Source organism: Tupaia chinensis, unplaced genomic scaffold (genome assembly GCF_000334495.1).
Source record: "Tupaia chinensis unplaced genomic scaffold, TupChi_1.0 Scaffold138080_1, whole genome shotgun sequence".
Lineage (NCBI taxonomy): Eukaryota > Metazoa > Chordata > Mammalia > Scandentia > Tupaiidae > Tupaia > Tupaia belangeri.
The window spans coordinates 297,580-317,972 of record NW_006197981.1 but is presented as its reverse complement, the minus strand read 5'-3'; the positions used below and the strand labels follow the sequence as shown (position 1 = coordinate 317,972).

The 20,393-nt window shown below is 54.7% G+C and overlaps 1 protein-coding gene across 1 annotated transcript in view; it reads left to right on the top strand.

The window, feature by feature from the left end:
* Positions 1-19,195, top strand: part of LOC102486681 (pro-neuregulin-3, membrane-bound isoform-like) — a 50,059-nt gene extending 30,864 nt beyond the window's left edge. The window contains exon 3 of the mRNA XM_027776791.1: positions 19,051-19,195. Coding sequence (XP_027632592.1) covers positions 19,051-19,195 — 145 coding nt within the window. The remainder of the gene's footprint in view (positions 1-19,050) is intronic.
* The last annotated feature ends 1,198 nt before the right edge of the window (positions 19,196-20,393 follow it).

Sequence of the window (20,393 nt, the reverse complement as noted above, 5' to 3'; positions counted from 1 at the left end):
GTCCCTCCTCCTCCGTCCCACCAGCGTGTCCCGCTCAGTACAAAGCTGTGTGAATCGAGGAAGTGGCGTTTGTACCTCCTCCTCCGTCCACCACCATCGCGTGCTGCTCTCCGCTCCGTTTCACGCCCGTGCAACTTGCTTCCCTCCATCTGTAACATGGCGTCTCCCCGCAGTCTGGGATCCTCGCCTCCTCGGGGCCGCTGCCTTCGAGGGGAGGACAGGCTGTGACACCTGTGAAGGCCACGCCGTGTGCCCTCTCTGCCCTGGGTAGCGCGCGGAGCACACGCGTGGCAGCTGCATTGCTTGATACCGGAGGACTGGCTCACGGGATGTGGGAAGTCTCAGGCAGTATGTAGGGCCCGCGGCACACCGTGCACACCGTGCGTACCTCGGACCTCATTCTGCGAAGAAGGGCGGAGGTTTGAGGGAGACGTCACTGGCTGCCACATGCAGCAGGAGGTGATGCCCTTGGGTTTAGCTCCGAGTCCGCTGGAACGTCGGGGAGAGCCAGGGCTGGGCTGTGGGGTTGGACACAGATTTCAGTTAGGTGAGCGGTGGGAGTGCGGGCAACTTAACACCCAGCGAGGTAAGTCACCTGACACACACGGGCCTCCCTGCAGCAGTGCAGGCCTGGCAGAGGTGCGTGCTGGCGGAGCCCCTTGGAGGAACAGTCGGGTGCTGCCAGTCACCCTGCACGTGTCCCTGTCCTGTCACTGACTGCTCTCTCCTAGAGAGACTCTCACGAGTACTCCAGGAGATACGGCAAAAGTGTTCTAGAAGGGACACCTGTGACAGCACACCTGAGACAGCCCTAAGGCTCGTGGACACTCCCGCCAGAGTGCCCTCCAGCAATGCTAGGTCCACAGGTAACTGGATGCCTTCATCCACATGATAGTGAATGCGGAAAGCAGGACTTGTCAGAAGAGTGGTGGGGCCCCTGCTTAAAGCACAGAGCTAAAAAGCAACCACAGTGAGATACTGGAAAATTCCAAACAGCAAGTGAGCCGTTGCCAGGAAGGGCGGATAATCGGGACGCTCTCGGCTCAGGGAGAGCCTGTGTCGGAGCTCCGCAGAGGGCAGCCCCCTCCAGGGTGTTTACTTTCTCCACGTGAGGACAGTCACCTGAGCTTCGTGAGACCCAGACATGGCAAAGCAGGCGGGCGGGCTGGCCGCAGCGCTGGGCACATGCAGGGCTTGGGTTCAGATCCCAGCTGGGCCTGGATAGAGAGGGTTCCCCTGCCTGCACCACCATCCTGGTGGGCTGGAGAGGGATCGTGGCACACCAAGTTCTCTCTCTCAGCAAATGAATTTTTTTTTTTTTTAGAGAGGTTTTTGCTATAGGGAGTGTGCACTAGAAAGACAGAGAGAGACAGAGAGACAGAAAGCAAGAAATTGCCCCCCAGGGGGGATGGCCATGCTGCAATCCCTTCTTCTTCATTCTCCTCTTGGGATCTTGGGCACACACACACACACCTGGCATGAGTTTAAGGCACCGGGTCCGGGACTTGAACCGTGGTCAACTACATAGGAGTCCAGTGACATAGCCATTACGCTAACTGCTGGTCCTGATTTAAGACGAATTTTCTAAAATTTATTTATTTCATTTGTTTGTGTGTGTGTGTGTGTGTGTGTGATTTATTTTAATTTGTCAAGAGAGACAGAGAGAGAGAGTGAGAGAGAGAAAGAGAGGGAGGGAGGGAGAGAGAGAGAGAGAGAGAGACAGAGAGAGAATGCCACCAGGTCCGGGACTCGAACTGTGGAACTGTGGTCGCCCATGTGGGAGTCCAGCGCCCTTAACCACCACACCACCTGCCAGCCCCAGCAAATGAAGTTTTAAAGGCCTTCGAGAATGGTTGTAATGGAAAGAAGGCGCGAGCGTTGCAGAGGACGGCAGCCAGCCTCTGGACCCTGCTGGATTCCAGGCACGACTCTAGATGCTCGCCATTCCTCAGAACATCCTCTGACACAGCCCTGCTGCTGTTCCTCCCTGTAGACGAGAAGGCTGAGACCGAAGGAGCTCGGGACCGGCTCGGACCTCGGCAGTGGCAGGGCAGGCTGGGGGGGATAGCCATCGGTTCACGCCTGCTCTCAACACACGGGCCAGGTGCCCTCTCAAGACCAAAACCTTCTGTTTTACGTCTAGATATCTTTAATAAAGATATTTAAGATTTTAATATATTTGTTAGATTTATATTTTATACATTTTCTGTCCATTTTCTCAGGTAGGCCTCATGGCTCAGATGGCTGTAATTTTTCATACTAAATGATGCTATAAACAATTATTCTTTTCTATTTTTTTTTTTTTTTAGAGGTTTTCACTATAGGGCGGGTGTGCTCACCAGACAGACAGAGAAAGAGACAGAGAGACAGAAAGCAAGAAATCACCCTCCGGGGGGATAGTCACACCACAATCCCTTCTGCTCCATTGTCCTCTAGGGATCCTGGGCACTCACGCACACACGCCCGGCATGAGTTCTAAGCCACCGGGTCTGGGACACGATCTGCGGTCGACTACGTGGGAGTCCAGCAACATAGCCATTACGCTAACTGCTGGTTCCCCATAAACAATTATTCTTGTAAACAGGTTACAAACTGGGCGTTCCTGGACAGACCGGAGCACAGGGCATTTTATACAGTAAGGAAGTCATTACTGAGGAATACTCTCCTTCCTTGTGATAAGGTGGGGCTTACCACGTGTATTTTTGTCTGTGAACTTACGAACTATCACTTTAGGTTTAAATAATATTTCCTATTGTGTACCATTCTATATTGCTTTAATTAATTTTAAGTTTGAGAGATTTTAATTCCCAGTAATATTCATTTTCACCATTCTGTGTGATCCCAATATTTTTTAACAACCTTCCATTTAAGAAAGCATGTTTTCTCGGGACTAGCAGCTGGCATAGCAGTTACATTGCTGGACTACCTCGGGGCCGACCATGGTTCGAGTCCTGAAACTGGTGGGATTAAACTCATGCTGGCATGTGTGCACGCATGCCCAAGGTCCCAGGAGGAGACTGGAGAAGGGATTGTGGTGTGGCCATCCCCACTGTGGGGCGATGTCTCACTCCCCCCCTCTGTTAAGCGAGTCTACGTGCCCTCGGTAAAAATCACTACCAAAACAAAACATATTTTCTGAAGTTTTAAAATTGCTTCATTTCTGTTCCCTTTATAGAAATAGACACATCTTATTATATTTATAGAATGCGAAGTAAAATAAAAACAGAAGGACATTAGTAATGGCAACCTTCAGAGAGATGCACTCTTAACATTAGTGGCTCTGTCGGCTAAAATACTCCTTTACAGTGTCTGATTTTCCCTTCTCTGCCACACCCCGTGACAGGCTCCAGGTTTCTCCTGTCCTCACCGACTGTCCTTCCCATGGTCCCACCCTGACCCAGCTGATCACCCAGCGGGCTAGGTTCGAGTTCCAGCGCCCTGGAGGAGGGACGGTCCTCCCCGTGTACCTGTGTGCTGTGTGCTGGTAGGGGTGGGTTGTGGATTGCCGTGCCTGCCTTCAGCCTGCAATCAAGCATACGAAGTGTGTGTTTTGATTAGACCGCCCTTCGGTTTTTATTTTTGGGGTTTCATGGTGTTACTGATTCAGCAGTTCAAGCCTACCTTTAATAAGATAAAGTTTATCACAAGTATCTCATTTGCTTTTGTACTATAAAGAGTCCGTGTCTGTATTTCCGATACGTTTTCATTGGGTATAGATGAAACCATGTGTACATAGCTCCTTTTATCAGAGCATATCTAACAGAATGCTTTACTCATATTCAGCTTTTTATATGGTGTATTAAACTAACACAGACATATCCTTGTGTCCCTAAGAGGAACTTAATCCTATCGCTTAGCTGCAACCACTAATTAGGCACTTAAGATCTTAATTTAATGTTCAGAAGTGAAATTGGCCTGGCTTTCTTTTTTTTTTTTTATTAAAGCTCTATTACATTAGATATCAGTTTGACTTTTCTCTCACAGAATACCTTAAAAAGCCCTCCATTAATTCCCCGCATTTCGGAGCAGTTTGTGTAAGAGCCAAGACCCGTGTACCGGTCGCTTTATCTTTTAAGTGACTTTTCCAGGTTTTCTGAGCAAGGTAGATTGTTGAGGACTTCTCCAGACTCATCTGTGTGGCCATCCCTCTTTCCTGTAAGCCAGGACAGAACTGTACATGTGTGTTATTCTATTCATGTCATTGAAATTAGTTGATTTCTTCGCTTTCCCAAATATTGAGATTGTTTTCTTTTGCTTGTTCGTTTGTTTTGGCAGCTGAATGCATTTACAAGATTATTACAAATACTCTCAGAATTTAAATTACTTTAAATTTTATTTACCTATTGAAGTTACTTATATCAGGGCTAGCGGGTGATGTGGTGGTTAGAGAAGCTGGATTTCCACATTGCGACCGCGGTTTGAGTCCTGGACCTGGTGACCTGAAAGTCACCGCCAGCCCATGTGCCTATGTGCCCGAGACCCCAGGGAGAGTGGAGAGAAGGGACCGGGCGTGGCCGTCCTCGTGCCGGTGTGCTGAGACCCCAGGGAGAGTGGAGAGAAGGACCTGGCGTGGCCGTCCTGCCTGTGTGCTGAGACCCCAGGGAGAGTGGAGAGAAGGACCGGGCGTGGCCGCCCTGCCTGTGGTGATTTGCCCTCTCCCTCTCTGCCTCCTTCTTCTCTGTACATGACCTGTGGCAAAAGCATATTTAACTTGACCTCTGTTCAAATATGTCCTACTCAGTACGGCGTTTACTGGTGTCATTCTTGGTCCTGTTAGGGCACTTTATTTCCTTTTCCTGATCGTAGTGAAATGCCCTCACACCGTGACTGGTTTTGTGAGCTGCGTGTAATCGTTGGTTTTTAGCAAGGCGTTACTGTTTCTTATCATCTCCTTGGCCCAACTAGTATTTGGCAGAGATTAAAAAGAGGAGCACATTTGTGAAGTCATACATCAAGGGCCAGGCGTGGTGTGGCGGTTAAGGCAGCCAGATCCCTTATGGCCAGCTCATGGGTTTGAGTCCCGAACCTGGCAGCTTGAAGAGCACATGGGTCGTGTGTATGTGCATGCCCCACCCCAAGGGATGAATGGACGAGAAAGACTGCTGTGTGGCTCTCCCCCGGGGGCGATTTCCCAGGGTCCCTCTTTCTGTCTCTGGCAAGAGACACACCCTATCGCAAATTAAAGAAAATAAAAGGTATACATCAAAAAAGAAAAAAAGTTGCCGTCTGTCTGGGCCCAGGGTGCTGTGGTTACCGGCAGTGTGTTAGGAGCTGGGCCCACATGGCTCACTGTGGTTCGAATCCTGGTCCCTGCAGTTGAAGGGTCATGCTAGCTGTGTGCTCCCTGGATACTGGTGGGAACAGGAAATGCAGGAGGGAAGGGGTCCCACGCCCCGCCGGGGGCTCTGTCTCTGTCTCTGTCTCTCTGAGAGCATACATGTCCTCTCCACAGTAATAACATTTGTACATCCACACTTCTAAATGTGTTGAATTTAAGTGAGGATTTTAACCATGGTTAAATAAATATTCTTATGAAAATTTCATTAAAAACATAATATATTTACTCAAACAAATTTCAAAATCTTTCTATTTAATTATCTTCACTAACTATGTTGTTCATATCTTTTTTGTCTTTTATTTTTAACAAGTGGATTTATTTATAGTTTATCTTTTTCCTATATTTAGTTATTTTGAAACTGTTTTAACTGCAGAGCTAAACATTAATTTCCTATTCATTTGAAATAAAGCCTTTTTGACATAGTTAATTTTGAAAATAATTTTATCACTATAACCTGTCATCATTAATTCACTTAATGCCTTAATTCCATTATATTAATATTGGCAGGCTTATTTAATTTTATTCACATTTCAATGATCTGTTTCCTCCAGCATTTGAAACACTGCTGTTGCTTTGGCTCTTTCTGTATACTTTTAGACTGATATTCTATGTTTATTATATTGATTTTCTTCTCAATCAAGACCAGTAGTAACTACAACGTTCTCCTGAAGAAAAGGAATAAAAAACAGTCCTCAAGAACTGTGCCATCAGTGTGCAGAGCGTATAGACCGGCCTTCCTGGCGGGCACCTCTCAGAGCCTGTGTGAGCGCGAGCCTTCCCAAACGCTGCTCAAGCTTCTCTCCTCTGGCGCGGTCAGGTCCGCTGACGTGTAAGCAGCGAGGGCACCACCCGTCCAGAGAAGGAGGGCCAAGCCTGGACAGGCAGGAGGATGGACACTCTTCCCTAGCCTGGGCAATGGCGGTTACGATGTTTATTGGTGTGAGTTGATACAAAGACGGGGTGCCAGTTGTTTAGACATAAACGGTGGGGTGGGCCTCATAGCCTTGCAGTGAAGGGGGTCGATGCCACATGGCCGAGGAGAGTCTCAGCCCGGCGGCTTGGTGCACGCCAGGCACGTGTGCATGCATGCCCACATACCGACCAGATGGGGAATGGAGGAGAACGATCTCGGTGTGGCTTTGCCACACTGAGTGTGCGCCCTCACCCTGTCTGTGTCTCTCTGGTGACTTAACACACCCTCTGGTGACTAGAAATCAAAAAGTTCACCAAGGTCTGTTTCTACAGGAGCCTACCCTGGGCAGGGGCAGGTGCTACAGTGGTGACACCGGTGGGCCACACCGGAGGGTCCTGAGTGAACCCCGGCACTTCTCCGAGCACCCAGGGCCACACACATGCCCGGGATCCGCCTGGGCAGGACTAGGGAGATGGTGGCATGGGGACCCTGTTGAAGGGTCCTTTGTCTGTCTGCCTGTCTCTCCCTCTCTCTGTCAGAAGTGACTTCTACCAGAAATGGATTGTCCTAGTGAAAAGTGTAAGGCATAAGAGGTGTAAGTTACAGAAACGAAAGGAAGAGCAAGAAGCCTGCATTTCTGCTTTTCAAGTTTTCTTAAAACGAGCTTCCGTTAATTTCTGCAATCAGAAGTATTTTATTTTAAAACTGCTTAATCTAAAATTCTGGGTATATATTGAGCAGTACTAGCAAACTGCGATTCAGCTTGAGAGAAAATGAAAACTCGCCAGTCAGTAAAACCACTTTCCGCCAGATTTTTCCTTCAGCTGTGAGTTGCGCCACAGTGAAGCCACGCGTGCGCTCTCGTCCTCCGGCCGACTGCACTTGCTGTTCTAGAACGGCCAGTCTGACACACGGGCGTCTCTGAAAGGCCATGCACATTTCGGTGGGGAGAAAAGGCTTTCGTTAGTAACTGTTGGTAAGCGGGGACACCCTCGGCCGGGGCGCCGTCCTCCAATGTGGCTGCCCTGATAGCCTTTATGCACGACGGTGTGAGACCACGCTGAGCAACACGGCCCGGCCCGCATTGCTCCGCATAGCAGGGCTGACTGCGTGTTTGTCTAAAATTGCCAGTGAGGGTAAGCCGAGCTGGAGAGCAACACGGTCAGCCTAGCCTGACCACGCGGTTGCGAGCTCACGCCCCGTGTGGGTTTACACTCTGCCGCGTCTTCTAGGAATGAGTTCGGTTCCTCTTCCTAAACTTTTCTCATTTGTTTTTGGAGTATACACAGCAGAGAAACTTAAATAACTGGCAAATGTGCAAATTAACACTCTGAATTAACTAGCTACAGGTCCTTTTGAAATCAAAACTGCAGACAGTCGTGTTTTTGCACGTCCACACACTCACCTGTGCACGTGTGGAGTCTCTGCGTATGAGGTAGGTGGGTCCATCCAGCAAAGTCTGAGTGCCACTATAGTGGCCTTTTGGAGATGAAAATGCATTTTGAGTCGTTTTATGATGTCACTGCATTAAAATTGTCACTTCTCATTCGTGAAAGTTTCTTCTGTCGGAAACTGACGGGGGGAGGCGAGGCATATGGGGCCTGGCTTCTGGGTTATGGGGAACCTCTGGGAATCGGGGTGCTGATACCATGTGTGACTGTGCATTGAACCGGCAAGCTCATTGGTTTTGGTCCACGGTGACAAACATTTTCCCTCCAAAAGCATTTTGCCCATTGAACTCTGGACATTAACGGGGGCCACTCTGCTGGTGGCAGCCAACTCAGGGGTCGAACTCTCCCTCAGCCAGCCCTCAGAAGCCTGGGCTGGCTGTGAGCAAGGGCTCCTGGAGGCTGCCCTGAGCCTCTTCCTGGAGAAGGGGTGCATGGGGTCTTGCCAGAGAGGAGAGGTTAGGGCATGGATGCGAGAGGCTGAGGAGGCCTGGAAGACCCTGGCAAGCAGTGGGTCTAGAACCCTCCCGGTGTCACTGGAGCCACTGCAGTGCGGGGGACCTGCCCTACATGGTGTAGCCACGCTGGTGGCCTCGGCGGTGCATCTCGGTGAAGCCAAACGGCCAGCCTGCATCTGCTGCAGCCACCCTCTGTGGGAGCACAGGAATAGCCAACCCCTCCAGTGATCAGGCGAGGCTGGTCCACATGGGGCACTAGGCTGCTGACAATCCCGTCACGTGTGAAAGGACAGTCTGTTATTAATCTCCATCACTCTATTGAGGGGCCTCCTCGTTACAGGAACTGAAACTGCCCCTGCCATTGTGCACGGTTCCTCGGCACCTGCAGGTCTCCTGGGAGATGTCACACAGCCACCAGGCCCTGAGCAATCGCTCCTTAATCCTGTCCAAGTGGCCTTTGTCCTCTTGGTTGTGGCCGTTCTTTCTTAAGTGCATGCAAAACATGAAATGGACAAGCGTTAGTATCAGCCCTTGTGAATTCCACTCACATTTCTAAGCCAGGGCGTTTCAAAGATTAAATGAGCGTATCCCATCTACTGTTATCACACTGTCTTCACCGTGAGCGAGCCCGAGAGAGGGCAGCTTCACAGGGGCGCCCAGGCTCCCCCGTTCGCACCCCACTTCTGTGATAAGCCAGGAATGTATTCTGAAATGCCACCGCATGCCGCGCAGGGTGTGCTGCCTGCAGTTAGCACAGCGTTCTGATAGGAGATGGCGATTTACGGACCCAGTAAGCAGCGCCCGTTGCCGGGGGGAGGGCACGCAGGGGCTGGCCATGTGCTAACAAATGCCAAGAGCAGCCCGAGGTTAGGGAAATTACGGATGGAGGTTCCGGCTATAAATTTCGTTGTATTTTCGGAGTTGAATTGCTTATGTGTGCCTGTATAAATTGCTAAGCAGAAAATAGGCGAAGAGCATTAAAACTTTAGTTAACTCTATTTCCTCAGGTCTGTAGAATGTTAGACTTATTTAGGACAATAGCCATTTGTTTTATAAATCACAGTGTTCGTTGCAGTGTCTGTCGAGCTGAAAGCACTAAATCACTTTCTATGGCCGAGCCCTGGGAGGACGCGGAGTCCGCGGCTGGCGGATGCGCATGTGCGTGATATCGATCTAGCCAGGCAGGGAGCCCTGCTGGGGCACGCCGAGCTGACCAGGCATCACCCGCAGGCTGTGGCGTGTGTTCGAATCCCATCCATGGCTAAGGTCCCTGTCTCCGTGTCTGCAGTCTACCTGATTTGCTGAGTTGTGACATCACTTTAACATGTGTCCAAGGGACGTCTGGAGGCCATTCCTGATGCGCCGAGTGGCTCTGGTCCCTGCGGTGGGACAGTGGGAGCGGGCCGTGGGTGAGACGCCTCACGTCTTGGGGCAGTTTGTCTGCCTTTCCCCACTCGTTTTCAGAAATGCCAGTGGCCGTCTAGGGACTCAGTGTCCCCAAGAGCAGGGAATAGCTCCCACAACCATGGCCTTGCAGTGGCCGCCCCGGAAGACCCCGAGAGTGACACAGCCACGTCGCAGGAGTCCTCGATGGGCTCGGGCGACATGGGCTGCGGCTCCCACCTCTCTTCTCACTCCCAGGACGCATGCAGGAGGCGACGGGTCCTCTCCTGGCATGGAGAGGGCAGGGCGAGGCCCGTGGGAGGGCTCAGAGCTCTGTGCATGATCAGCATCCCGGCCGCACAGTGGGACGGACAGGCAGGAGGGTTCCTGGAGGGTGTGCAAGGTTGTCACTGGAAGAGAAGGAGCTGGTGCGACAGTCGGGAGCCCTGTGTGGAGGACAAGTGTGTCATGCCCAGGGAAAGGGGTCGGCTGCGACCCTGTGTGGAGGACAAGTGTGTCATGCCCAGGGAAAGGGGTAGGCTGCGAGGGCGCCCATCTTTACCCAGTCCCTCGGGACCCGCAGGCCCAGGAGGGCACGCTGGTGCTGCAGGTCAGGGGAACACCGGTCAGTGGGTGTGGGAGCGGCCGAGCGGAGGGCGGGTGTGTGGTGACCTGGGCAGCTTGCGAGCCCCTGGGAACGGGGCCTGGGTCCTGGGTAACTGCCTCCCTGCTCGGTGCCCTGCCATGGCGGTTGGTGCTTGCCCCGTCTGACCATGCTGGAACCGTCCTTTACTGTCTGCAGGGAGCTCTGGGGTTCGAGCCGTGAGCGCCAGGCTTCCTGTCACTGCCTCGTGAACTGCGCCCCCTCCCAGGGCCCAGCCTCACCTGGGCGGCAGGGCGTGAGCCGCTCTCCCGGGTCAGGGCTGTCTCCACTCGGTGTCGAGCTCAGCCCTCCCTTCTGTTTCTGTGCTGCTTCTCCCACACGCTGGCTGGTGTCCCCTCCTCAGACACAGGTGCCAACTCCTCAGACTGAGCGCGGGCACTGCACCTCCAGGCCACGCACGCCGCCCTGCAGCCCTGGCCAGGTGTACACCCTGCAGCGGAGGCTGAGGACGGCTGCTCCGCTCCGCTTGGGCAGGTGGGGAGCTCTGAGCAACAACCACCGGGGAGCAGTCCCGTGGGCGTTCCTGTAGGGTGAGGCCGGGGCTGGGCCAGGGGCAGCTCCAATCCGGCCTGTGTTCCCACCCCAACCCCGGGTAGCGGCTCTTCAAGCACCAAGCTGGCGTGAGGCTGGGCGGCCAGGGTTAGAGGAAGACCTGTCTTCTCCTGCATTAGCGGGACGGCCCGGGGAAGCTCTATGGGGGTAACAGACTCGAGCCATTGGTCAGGAAAGGCTGTTGGTGGTGTGGCTGGTCGTGATGGCGGGGTGCCTGACTGTGTGGCCTTACTGGGACAAGGCTGTGGGACGGTCAGGGCCCCACAGCCTGGGCCTGGTGTGTCACGTGGCAGTGACCCAGCCAGCTCACCGTGCAGGACACCCATTCTCGGTCCCAGTCTTCCCTCGCCCGAGAGAGTCAAGTCCGGCCTTGCCACAGTCCCCCAGCAGACCCACGTTTGATCTGGCCCCCCCCACCCCGGTAGCCTGCTCTGGGTAGTGGGGTGTTTGCAATAGAGCACACCCCAGGTAGCTGCTGCCCCTCTGCAGAACCAGACCCCCAGTGCAACGGAAAGTGGTCATTCACTGAAACTCATGTAGCCCACCGTACACCCACAAGGGCCATGGAGACCCCGTGAGTGGGCGGTGAGCCTGCCCTGCCACGGCTGCTGGGGGTCAGCGGCACAGACACCGAGGCTGACCAACCCGGGCACCAGGACGGCAGAGCTGGCTGCAGGGCGCGCCCAGGCCCCTCCCGGGCCATGCTCAGGGCAGGCTTCTGCCCTCCTGGTTGGAGTCCCGAGGGCAGAGCTCACCCCGGAAGGCTGCCACGTCTTAGGCCCTCGCTGCCAGGGTCACGTTGTGTCCGGCCAGGCCACATTAAGCAATATGGTCCTGTGTCACCTTGGTTAGGCTGGGGTCCCACTGTGAGTTAAACATAACCTCATCCCTGTCTCTGCCCGCTGCCCATCGGCCCCCCCGCCCCCATCCAGGCAGTGTGGCTTTGCACAGGGCGTGGCCATGTGAAAATGAGCAGAGGAAACCAGAACTCCGGTGTGATCTCAGTAACAGGTGGTCAGTTAGGACCTGCCCCAACCTACGTCCTCCGGGGCTGGCGGTGGTGAGGGTGCAGCCCGAGGTGCTGCGAGGCCGATGCCTGCGGGGGGGTTGCTGGTTCTCACCCAGGTTGTCCCCGAGCGAGCCAGGCATGTGTGCCCACAGTCAGGGCTGGCCACGGGGAAGGGTCGCCTGCCCAGTGTCGGGATGCTGCACGCTCGCCTCGCTCACTCATGATTTAAACCTATGAAAAAACATTTCAAAATATCGGAAACACTGGCAGTTACAGAAACCTGAGAACAAGTAAGATTAGCGTTTGTTAGGGACATTAGCGACATTGAGGGCTGACGTGCTTTGTCTCTCGGTTAACAATCGCTTTGGGGGTGGCGATCCCGGGGCTGGCCCCAGCGAGCATGCGGTCCGCACTACAGTGTGAGCTGCAGTCTGCGCCTGGCAGATCGCCCTCCTCCACTGTGTCCCTCTCGTCCCAGCTGGAGGTGGTGTCACGTATCCAGAGCCCCCACTGGGCAGGCCATGGGTCCCTCCTCGGGAGCACATGGTCTTCACTTCCCCCATTCCCAGCTACACCGACGGTCTCCTCTCATCCTTCCTCTGGCTGTGAGGGGCCTCTCAAGGCCAGAGCACCTGTTCCTGGGACGCACGGTCTCTCCTGTGACGGGCGTGCGTTCAGGTCTGCCTTCTCGGCTTTAGGACTCTGCCCTTGCACCTTCGTGGCTGACATCCTGTTCCGATGACCCACTTCTAAGGGAGCTGCCCATGGACCACGGCTGCAGGGGCCGAGCACCGCCCTGCAGGGGCCGCATGACTGCCCCTTGGTCCTGTTGGGCTTCCCTGGTTGCCAGCGGGTCGGGGCCTGTGGAACTCGCGGGGAGGCCATCATCTCTGTAGGTGCCGTTCGTCCCTGGGGCAGCTGAGTCTGAGCCGTGTTGTCGGGGACAGTGTCATTAGTGCGACCATGGTCACGGAATCCATGCACGTGGAGGCCATACTGCACGGGGCTGGCCTGTTCTTGGTGAGCTCGGGACATACTGTCGACCTCGAAGGCGTGTGTCCCTGTGAATGCCGCAGGGGTCCCTGTAAGTCAGGCTTTGAAATAGCTGCTATGTGTCCTTTGAGCCCACCTGGTGCGGGTCATGGCCCCTCCTAGGTCCCCATTGTCGTCCCTCAAGCCCCGAAGGCGGAGCGCAGCCTGAATCCAGCCTGGGCGTCGGCTCCACCTGGTGTCCCTCTCGGTGCTGTAGATGCTGGTGGTTCCCCCACGAGGGCATGGCCGCCCTGCCCCTCCTTCCCTGGGCACCTGCTCTCCCTCCCGCGTCCACACCTTGGGCCCATCACCTGAATGCTGTCCGGTCGGCTCGCCACCCTCGCGCCAAGTGAAGGACGCCCGGGGAGAAAGGGTGTTCTCGAGTCTAGCGAGCACTAGCATGTGGGTTCTCGGGGCGAGCCATCACTCGAAATACGAAATACATTCTTACAAAATCTTCCTTAAAGACGGGGGCATTTGCAGTTCAGGCCGAGCACCTGCTCCGTGGCCCTGCTTTGTCTAGGCAGGATCAAACGAAGCACGGCGAGCCCACCAGGACTGAGTCGGCTGAGGACTGACGGCCGTGACGCGGTCCACACTGGCCCTCGGCAGAACATTGATAATCTAGAGTCAACGCAGAAGCCACGGGCCAGCGTCTAAGTGCCAGGGTTTTAAATGCCTGTCAGAAATGGATTTGTTGCTTTATTTTTACAAGGACTCTTCTTAATGCAAAAGGGCAAGACCCCTGTCTCCCAGGAACCCTGCGGTGAGGGAGCTAAACCAGTATTTTCTGTTTTAAGGCAGAGAGCCTCTCTGTTCCCAAAGAGTTGACGTTTTCCACACTGCCTTTTAGACATCTGAGGAGAGCCATCTTCTCTGGAGGGAAAAGGCACACCCCAGCGGCCTCGGGCAGCAGCGTGGAAGGCCAGGGCCTGCCGCCTCTCCCCACAGGGCAGCCTGTCTGCGAGCACATGCGGGACCATCACGAGAGGAAGAGGATCCCTGTCTGACTCTCCAGGTTCTCAGAAGCTCCTGCCCGCGCTCACCCTGCACAGACAGGTGCCCGGGGCAAGCGCGAACCCAGACTCAGGCTGGTCTTGCAGGGCTGGCTGTGCCCGCCTGGGCCACTGGACCAACAGAACCAAGGGTTGGGGAAGCCACAGTCAGAGCCAGCGACAGCCACAGAAAGAACTGAGTCGAGGGGGAGCACGCCGCCAGCCACGCCGGCCCAAGGAGGCTGCCCAAGCCAGGACGCGCTTCTCACTGGACTGGAGCATGTCCCTGGAGAGCCGTGTCTAATTCGGTGTCTTGCAGTGGGTCGGCGTAACCTCCCTGAGATGCTCGAGGACTCTTAGGGGCCAAGTGATAGGGCAGCTGAGCCCTGGCCACGCGGTCTTGGCCTCAGCTGAGATCTGCCAATTTTGCCTTTCGTGGAAAAATTGTGAACTCAGTCAGAAATTAGCAAGTCCTGGGACCAGCGGTTAGCGTAATGGCTATGTAGCTGAACTCCCACGTCGCCGACTGCTATTCGAGTCCCAGGCCTGGTGGCTTAAACTCACGCCGGGCACATGTGCGTGCATGTCCCATGTCCAAAACCCCGAGAGGAGAATGGAGGAGAAAGGGTTGCGGCATGGCCATCCCCCCTGGGGGGTGATTTCTCGGTTTCTATCTCTGTCTCTCTCTGTCTGTCTGGCAAGTGCACGTGCCCTATGGCAAAAACCTCTCCAAAATAAAAGAATTAAAAAAAAAAAAAGAAATTAGCAAGTCCTCTCCTTCCGCTGTTACATGTGGGCATCGTGAGTAACCGAGTTCGCGTTGAAAGCATGCTCCAGAGTGCTGGGAAGAGTGAGGTCACGTTGAAAAGCCCTGGAAAGTGAGTATCTGACTGCAAAGCCAGGGACAGTGGAGTTTGAGCAAACAGAGGAGCATTTTCCCGGGGACGCCGCAGTCCTGCTGGTGGCCTCTGCGCGGCCCGAGGCCGGGTGTCGGCAGGTGGGACTCTGTGGGCGTCCCTTCTGTCGTTCGCTCACACGGGGAGGGCAGAGGTCTATAGAGGTACGCGTTTTCCAGTGTAAAGCTACCCACAATTCTGCCATTTTCTATACAGTACTGTGGGGAATTGGTGTGTGTGTGTGTGTGTTTGTGTGTGTGTGTGTGCGTGTGTGTGTATATGTCTCTGTGTGTGACTGTGTGTGCATGTGTGTGTGTATGTGAGTGTGTGCACCTGTTTGAGTGCGTGAGACTGTGTGTGAGTGTATATGTATGTGAGTGTGTTAGACTGCATGTGTGTCTGAGTGTGTCTGTGTGAGCGTGGGTGCACATCAGTGTGAGTGTGAGACTGTGTGTGTGTGAGCGTGGACCAATAGGCAGGCAGGTAGTGCACATGTGTGCTTTCCCACCACATGAAGGACACCCAGCAGGGAGAGGCAGGAGCAGGGACAGTCTGAGCATCGCACTCGTGGCTGTGTAGTCACATGCACGCCTGCTCCCCGCGCCCCCTGGGTAGAGTGCCCTGGGCTGTGCCCCGCCTGCTCCGAGGTCCCGTCCTCGTCGCTAGGAGGACTGGCGGCACCCGGAGCGCTTGGTCTCAGAGACTCAGACCCCAAGTCTGGTCGTCTCTCTCACATCCTCACCCACATTATTTGATGTTCCTATTTCTGTTTTGTTATTATTTTAATTAAGTGTCTTTGATCTTGACTTTAGCTCATTCAACCTTGACTTTTCTCCAGGCTTATAAGATACTATTTTGTCATCAGGTTTGGAAAAGCACATACCGATGCGATTGAAAGGAAAGTGTGGGAATCAAAGGCAGAGTGCCTGGAAGCCTGCGGGCGGTCTCTGCTAATGCTTGGGAGAGGTTTCTGCTACAGGGCGCGCGCGCTCTCCAGACAGACAGAGAGACAGAAAGCGAGAAATCACCCCCCCAGGGGGTATGGCCACGCTGCAATCCCTTCTCCTCTATTCTCTCGGGATCTTGGGCACGCACGCACACGCGCCCAGCGTGAGTTTAATTCACCGGGTCCGGGACGTGAACCGCGGTTGGCTACATGGGAGTCCAGCGACATAGCCATTATGCCAACTGCTGGTCCCTATTCTGTTATTTTAAACAAAGTTCACAAAGTTGAGCACTCTTAAAGCTGACACTGAGGCCCGTCAGCAATTGTGTATGTTGAATCTCAGGCTGGACCGCCGATCCTGGGCCTGCCACTCCCATCCCGTGTGTGGGTGGCTCCACGCCTCTCCTCCTCTTTGCACGGCAGCCTTGACCTGGGCAGTGAAGCCTTCCAACATCACCGACCTGATGCTGGTGTGCAGACTCCTCCACCTACATGCTAAAAGGAAGCGATAGAACTTGCAGTCAGTATTGGGATAAAGTGCAAGTGGGGTGTGTGTGCACATGTGTACATGCATGTGCATGTGTGTGCACATGTGTCATGTGTGTGCACAGCTGCTACTGATGCACTGCAGGATCACCACCCTGAGACCTGGTCACTGTGTGTGCGGGCGGCTGTTCTCCAGCTGTCTCCTTGGGGACCCCGTCTCCCCTTTGCTCCTGATGGGGACAGAAATGCCGCTGGCTCTCTCAGCAGTTTCATACTCTGTGCTAAGTGGGCCAGCTGAGTGCTGGCTATGCCCGGTGCAGTCCGCAGGAGGCTGCGATGGCGGCCAGAGCTGGCTGCGTGCAGAGGCCAGGAGCCCGCCAGCGCCCGGCCGCCGAGGTCTCTGTGGACGAAGCGGGCGTAGACGGCCACAGCCCCGATCTAACCGTCATGCTGCGCGCGCACTTTGAGAAACAGCATTGCGCTTACATGGACGGGCCAAGAGGAGTGGACGGTTTTAAAAATTCTGATAAAAGGGGATTGGAACGGGTACGCAAGGTGGCCCTAGGATGCAGGGACCGACCCCTCGTCTGAGACATGGGAAGGCCGGGTGGCCTCCAGACTCGCTAATTGCTGCAGAGCAGTCTATGGGACAACATGCACCAGCGACTCCGTGAGGGAACACTGAGCCCGCTTTCTCAGCGAGCTCTTGGAGCCCCCTGCGGAGTGGCCGACTGTTCCCTCATCTTCCGCAGCAGAGTACGCCCGCCCCTTCAGCGAGGCTGCCCTTCAGCCAACACTTCATGCCGTTTCATTGTTTACGAGATTCGTTCATTGGCAACAGCCCTTCCAGACCCTCTGTGAATGAGCAAGATTCCTCTATAATTTATAGATCGTGTCGCTTTTCCGCCTCGACTTGAAAAGGGCATATCTATTTCAAAATCACTTTCAAACCTTGAAATTTAAACATTTTCCCCAGTGACATCTATTTTAATCCACAGGCTTTTCCACCACAAGCTTTTGAGACATTGAAAATGGCGGCTTGTAAGGAGCGGCTTCGGAGTGTCCACATGACTGTGCCCCGGAACGGGGCGTCCCTGGGGCTGAGGGTGGAGGAGGGTGCAGCGCTGTTCATAGTCTTTGCTGTCAGTGCGGACACAGGAGGGACAGAAGGGACCTAGTCCGTCCTCCCAGCACCTGCATTCTAGGCTCACTGTCAGCTCTTGTCCTCAGGGCCACGTTGGCCCGGCCAGCCCACGGTCTCTCTTTCCCCTCTCCCCCTGCACAGGGGTGTGGTGAACTCGGCCCATGGCAGCAAGGGATGCACCTGTGCTCTCCTGGGTGTGCTCCGGGCCCAAGCGGGAAGGGCCGGGTCCTAGTACGCGGTCTCCCTCTGCCCGCTAGGTGCCTGCACGTGGGGGTGACCTGAGTGGCTGCGGTCGGGCGTGGGTCGTGGTCTGAGGACCATGTGTGGGCGGCCTCTCTCTCATGGAAGAAATAAAATTAGAATAAAAAGGTAGCCCCCCTCCCCGAACTTTAACATCTATGTAGAATTAAACAAGTTAACTAATGCCCAGGAGGGAGATTTGTCCCCATGCCTAGAACGGTGCGCAGACCCTCGGGACCTCGGGGGCCCTGGCCTAGGCTCTGGAGTACAGGCTCGGACGTGGGAGAAGCACGCTGACTCGGGCTGCAGCGTGCTCTCCAGTCAGTGCCCCAGGGCGCCCCGGGGTCACAGGTGTGTGTGTGCGGGTGTTTGTTCTGGCTGCTCTGAGTCAGAACAGGGCGAGGACCTGCTTACTCGAGTTTGCAGACCCCCTAGGGATGCACTGCTCACTTCCCTGGACAGTCATCTTCGTGTTCACAGACAGCGGGGTTGCTGGGCCCTCCGCACCCCCGGGCCCTCTGTCAGATCCTGGCCGGAGCTCACCCAGTGGCGCACGGGTCTTGTCCCCTGGTACAAGCAGGACGCCGGAGGCCCGGCCTTTCACGGCCGCAGCCCCCAGAGGAGCTGCAAGGAGTGGCCGCCGTGCCCCAGAGCCTGCGTCGGGATCGCGTTGACCTGCCTGCCGGGTGGAGGACGTTAATGGCTATTACGTAGAGATGAATTTTAATACAGGAAAGCTTTCTTAAGCTATGAGAAGATGCCTCAGTGATAGCTCTAGGTGTATATTTGTTAAAAATGTCGGGATTTTGAAGACTGGAATGCCATTGGCCAGAGCTGGAGTCTCTCGGAGTTAATGTTCTAGGGTCTGAAGCCCCAGCTCAGAGCGAAAGGACAGCCATCTTGCCTTGGACGTCGTTGACCAGTCTCTGTGCACCTTGAGGCTCTGAAGGCTCCCACTTGCCCGTCCCATCAGCATGGCGCCGGGTTCCGGTCGAGGGGTTCGCTACAAACGTGCAGTGCTGAGTGGATCCGCTCTTTCTGTTACCCATGGGTAAATGCTGCATAAGTCCTGCCGCTCTGGCTTAGCGACCGGGGCAGAGTGGGGAGGGATCTACAATCTTCCGTGAAGCCTGGGGCCGGGACGCTGTCCTCAGGAAGTGGCCAGGTGAGGTCAGTACCTGGAGATGAGCTGTACGGGACAAGAAGGGACGTGGAGATTACAGGGGACAGCGCCAGGGAGACTGGTGGGTTCAGGCTTGGAGCACGGGCTTCTCTGAGGGCCGAGGAAGCCGTGCAACTGGAGCCCCGGAGTGAGGGTGGGTGGAAGGTGACACTGAAAAGACTCGTCTCTCCTGAACCTGGTGTGGGCTCAGCCTCACTGTTTGGGGATTTATCAAAGGCATTTGCAAATCACTGGCCCCTGGGTAGGCTGGCAAGTTCTTGCAAAAGTGGATTTAAGGAGTTTTTTCTTCCTGATTCGAGTGGATGTTTTTGTCTTTTTTTTTCCTGTGTGATCCGTTGGTTTTGGAATATGACACTGTAACAGTCCATATCGCTCCACTGCTGATGATCCCAAGGCAGTGCTATCCAACTGCGCAGTGGTAGGACAGCAGCTGAAGCCTTCGTGGCTCGGGGTTCCCATCAGCGAAGGCCCTCGCTGGCCGGAAGACATGAGAGCAGGTCAGTACTGACAGGCCGGAAGGCTCGGGGGCTAGATGCACCTCAGTTTTCCACCTAGCTGTCCCATTGTTTATCCCCATGCTCGGGTTATTGAGACACTTGGGACAATTTTCGATGAGCACAACCTTCTCACTCTCATGGGGCACATCCAACTCCTCTGACAAACCGAGGAGACCATCAGGGAAATAATTCAGAGTGACACCAGGGATAGCACGGTATATCCCCACAGAGTGGCCTCCACCCCACTTTCACCACGGCACTGAACATACTGCAGTTGGGAGAGGCGGGGACGATCGATGACACCGTTAGGTCTCCCCCCAAGCCCATGCAGAAAGTCCTCTGCTAGCTGAGCCCTCCCGTGCAGCCCTGTGAGAATTCCACTACTACCGTCATGGGGAACCTCGTCCGAGGGGGAGTGACTGTCCTCCGGAGGCTCGCCTCTGCTCCCTGCGCTGTGCGGAAGCCCGTGGGCCACCCACACACATGGGCACGGGAGATGCCCAGTGCTCGGTCTGAGAGGAAGTCTCTGAGCCCAGAGAGGTAAGGCGGGCTTCCAGCACGGTGTCCCCTCAGAGGGCTGGACGCTGCATCCCAGCCTCTTAGGGCTCCCTCGTCCTAACACTTCGAACACACTCTCACTAAGTATGTGGGCGTGGGCATTTGCTGACCTAGCAGCCGGCCTGCTGTACACAGAGAGCTGCTGTTTTCATCGCGCAAATGCTAAGCTCAGTGGTTTTCTCTGACTGCCCTGCGGGGTGGGGCCACTGCTCACGGGCCTTCTGATCTGGAGTTCAGACTGGAATCTCCTCGTTGTCACTGCTGCCATCGGTATTTTATATCTAGGGCACCTCTAGATCCTCGTTATTTCTGCGTCTTGCTCCACTTTCCCCAAGAGCCTTCTTCAAAGACCCCCCCCGTTTCTCTCCGTGGTCGAGACCCCACGAGGAAGGGCCTTGGGAAGTCAGCCTCGCACTGGTTGTTAGGAAAGCCGTGGTGGCGTTTTTGCACAGGAAAATGGAAAGAATGTGTCATGACTTTTCCGATCACCCAATAGTGATGTGAACTCAGCTTTAGACGAAAAAGGGAATGGAAAATAACAGGCGTGACTCTCACAGGCCTGAGCTGCTTCTTTAACTTTCTTAAGGGTTTAGCTTTTCGTCTCTAAAAAAGCTACAAAAAGACAATTTTGTCTGTAAATCGTGTTCAGCA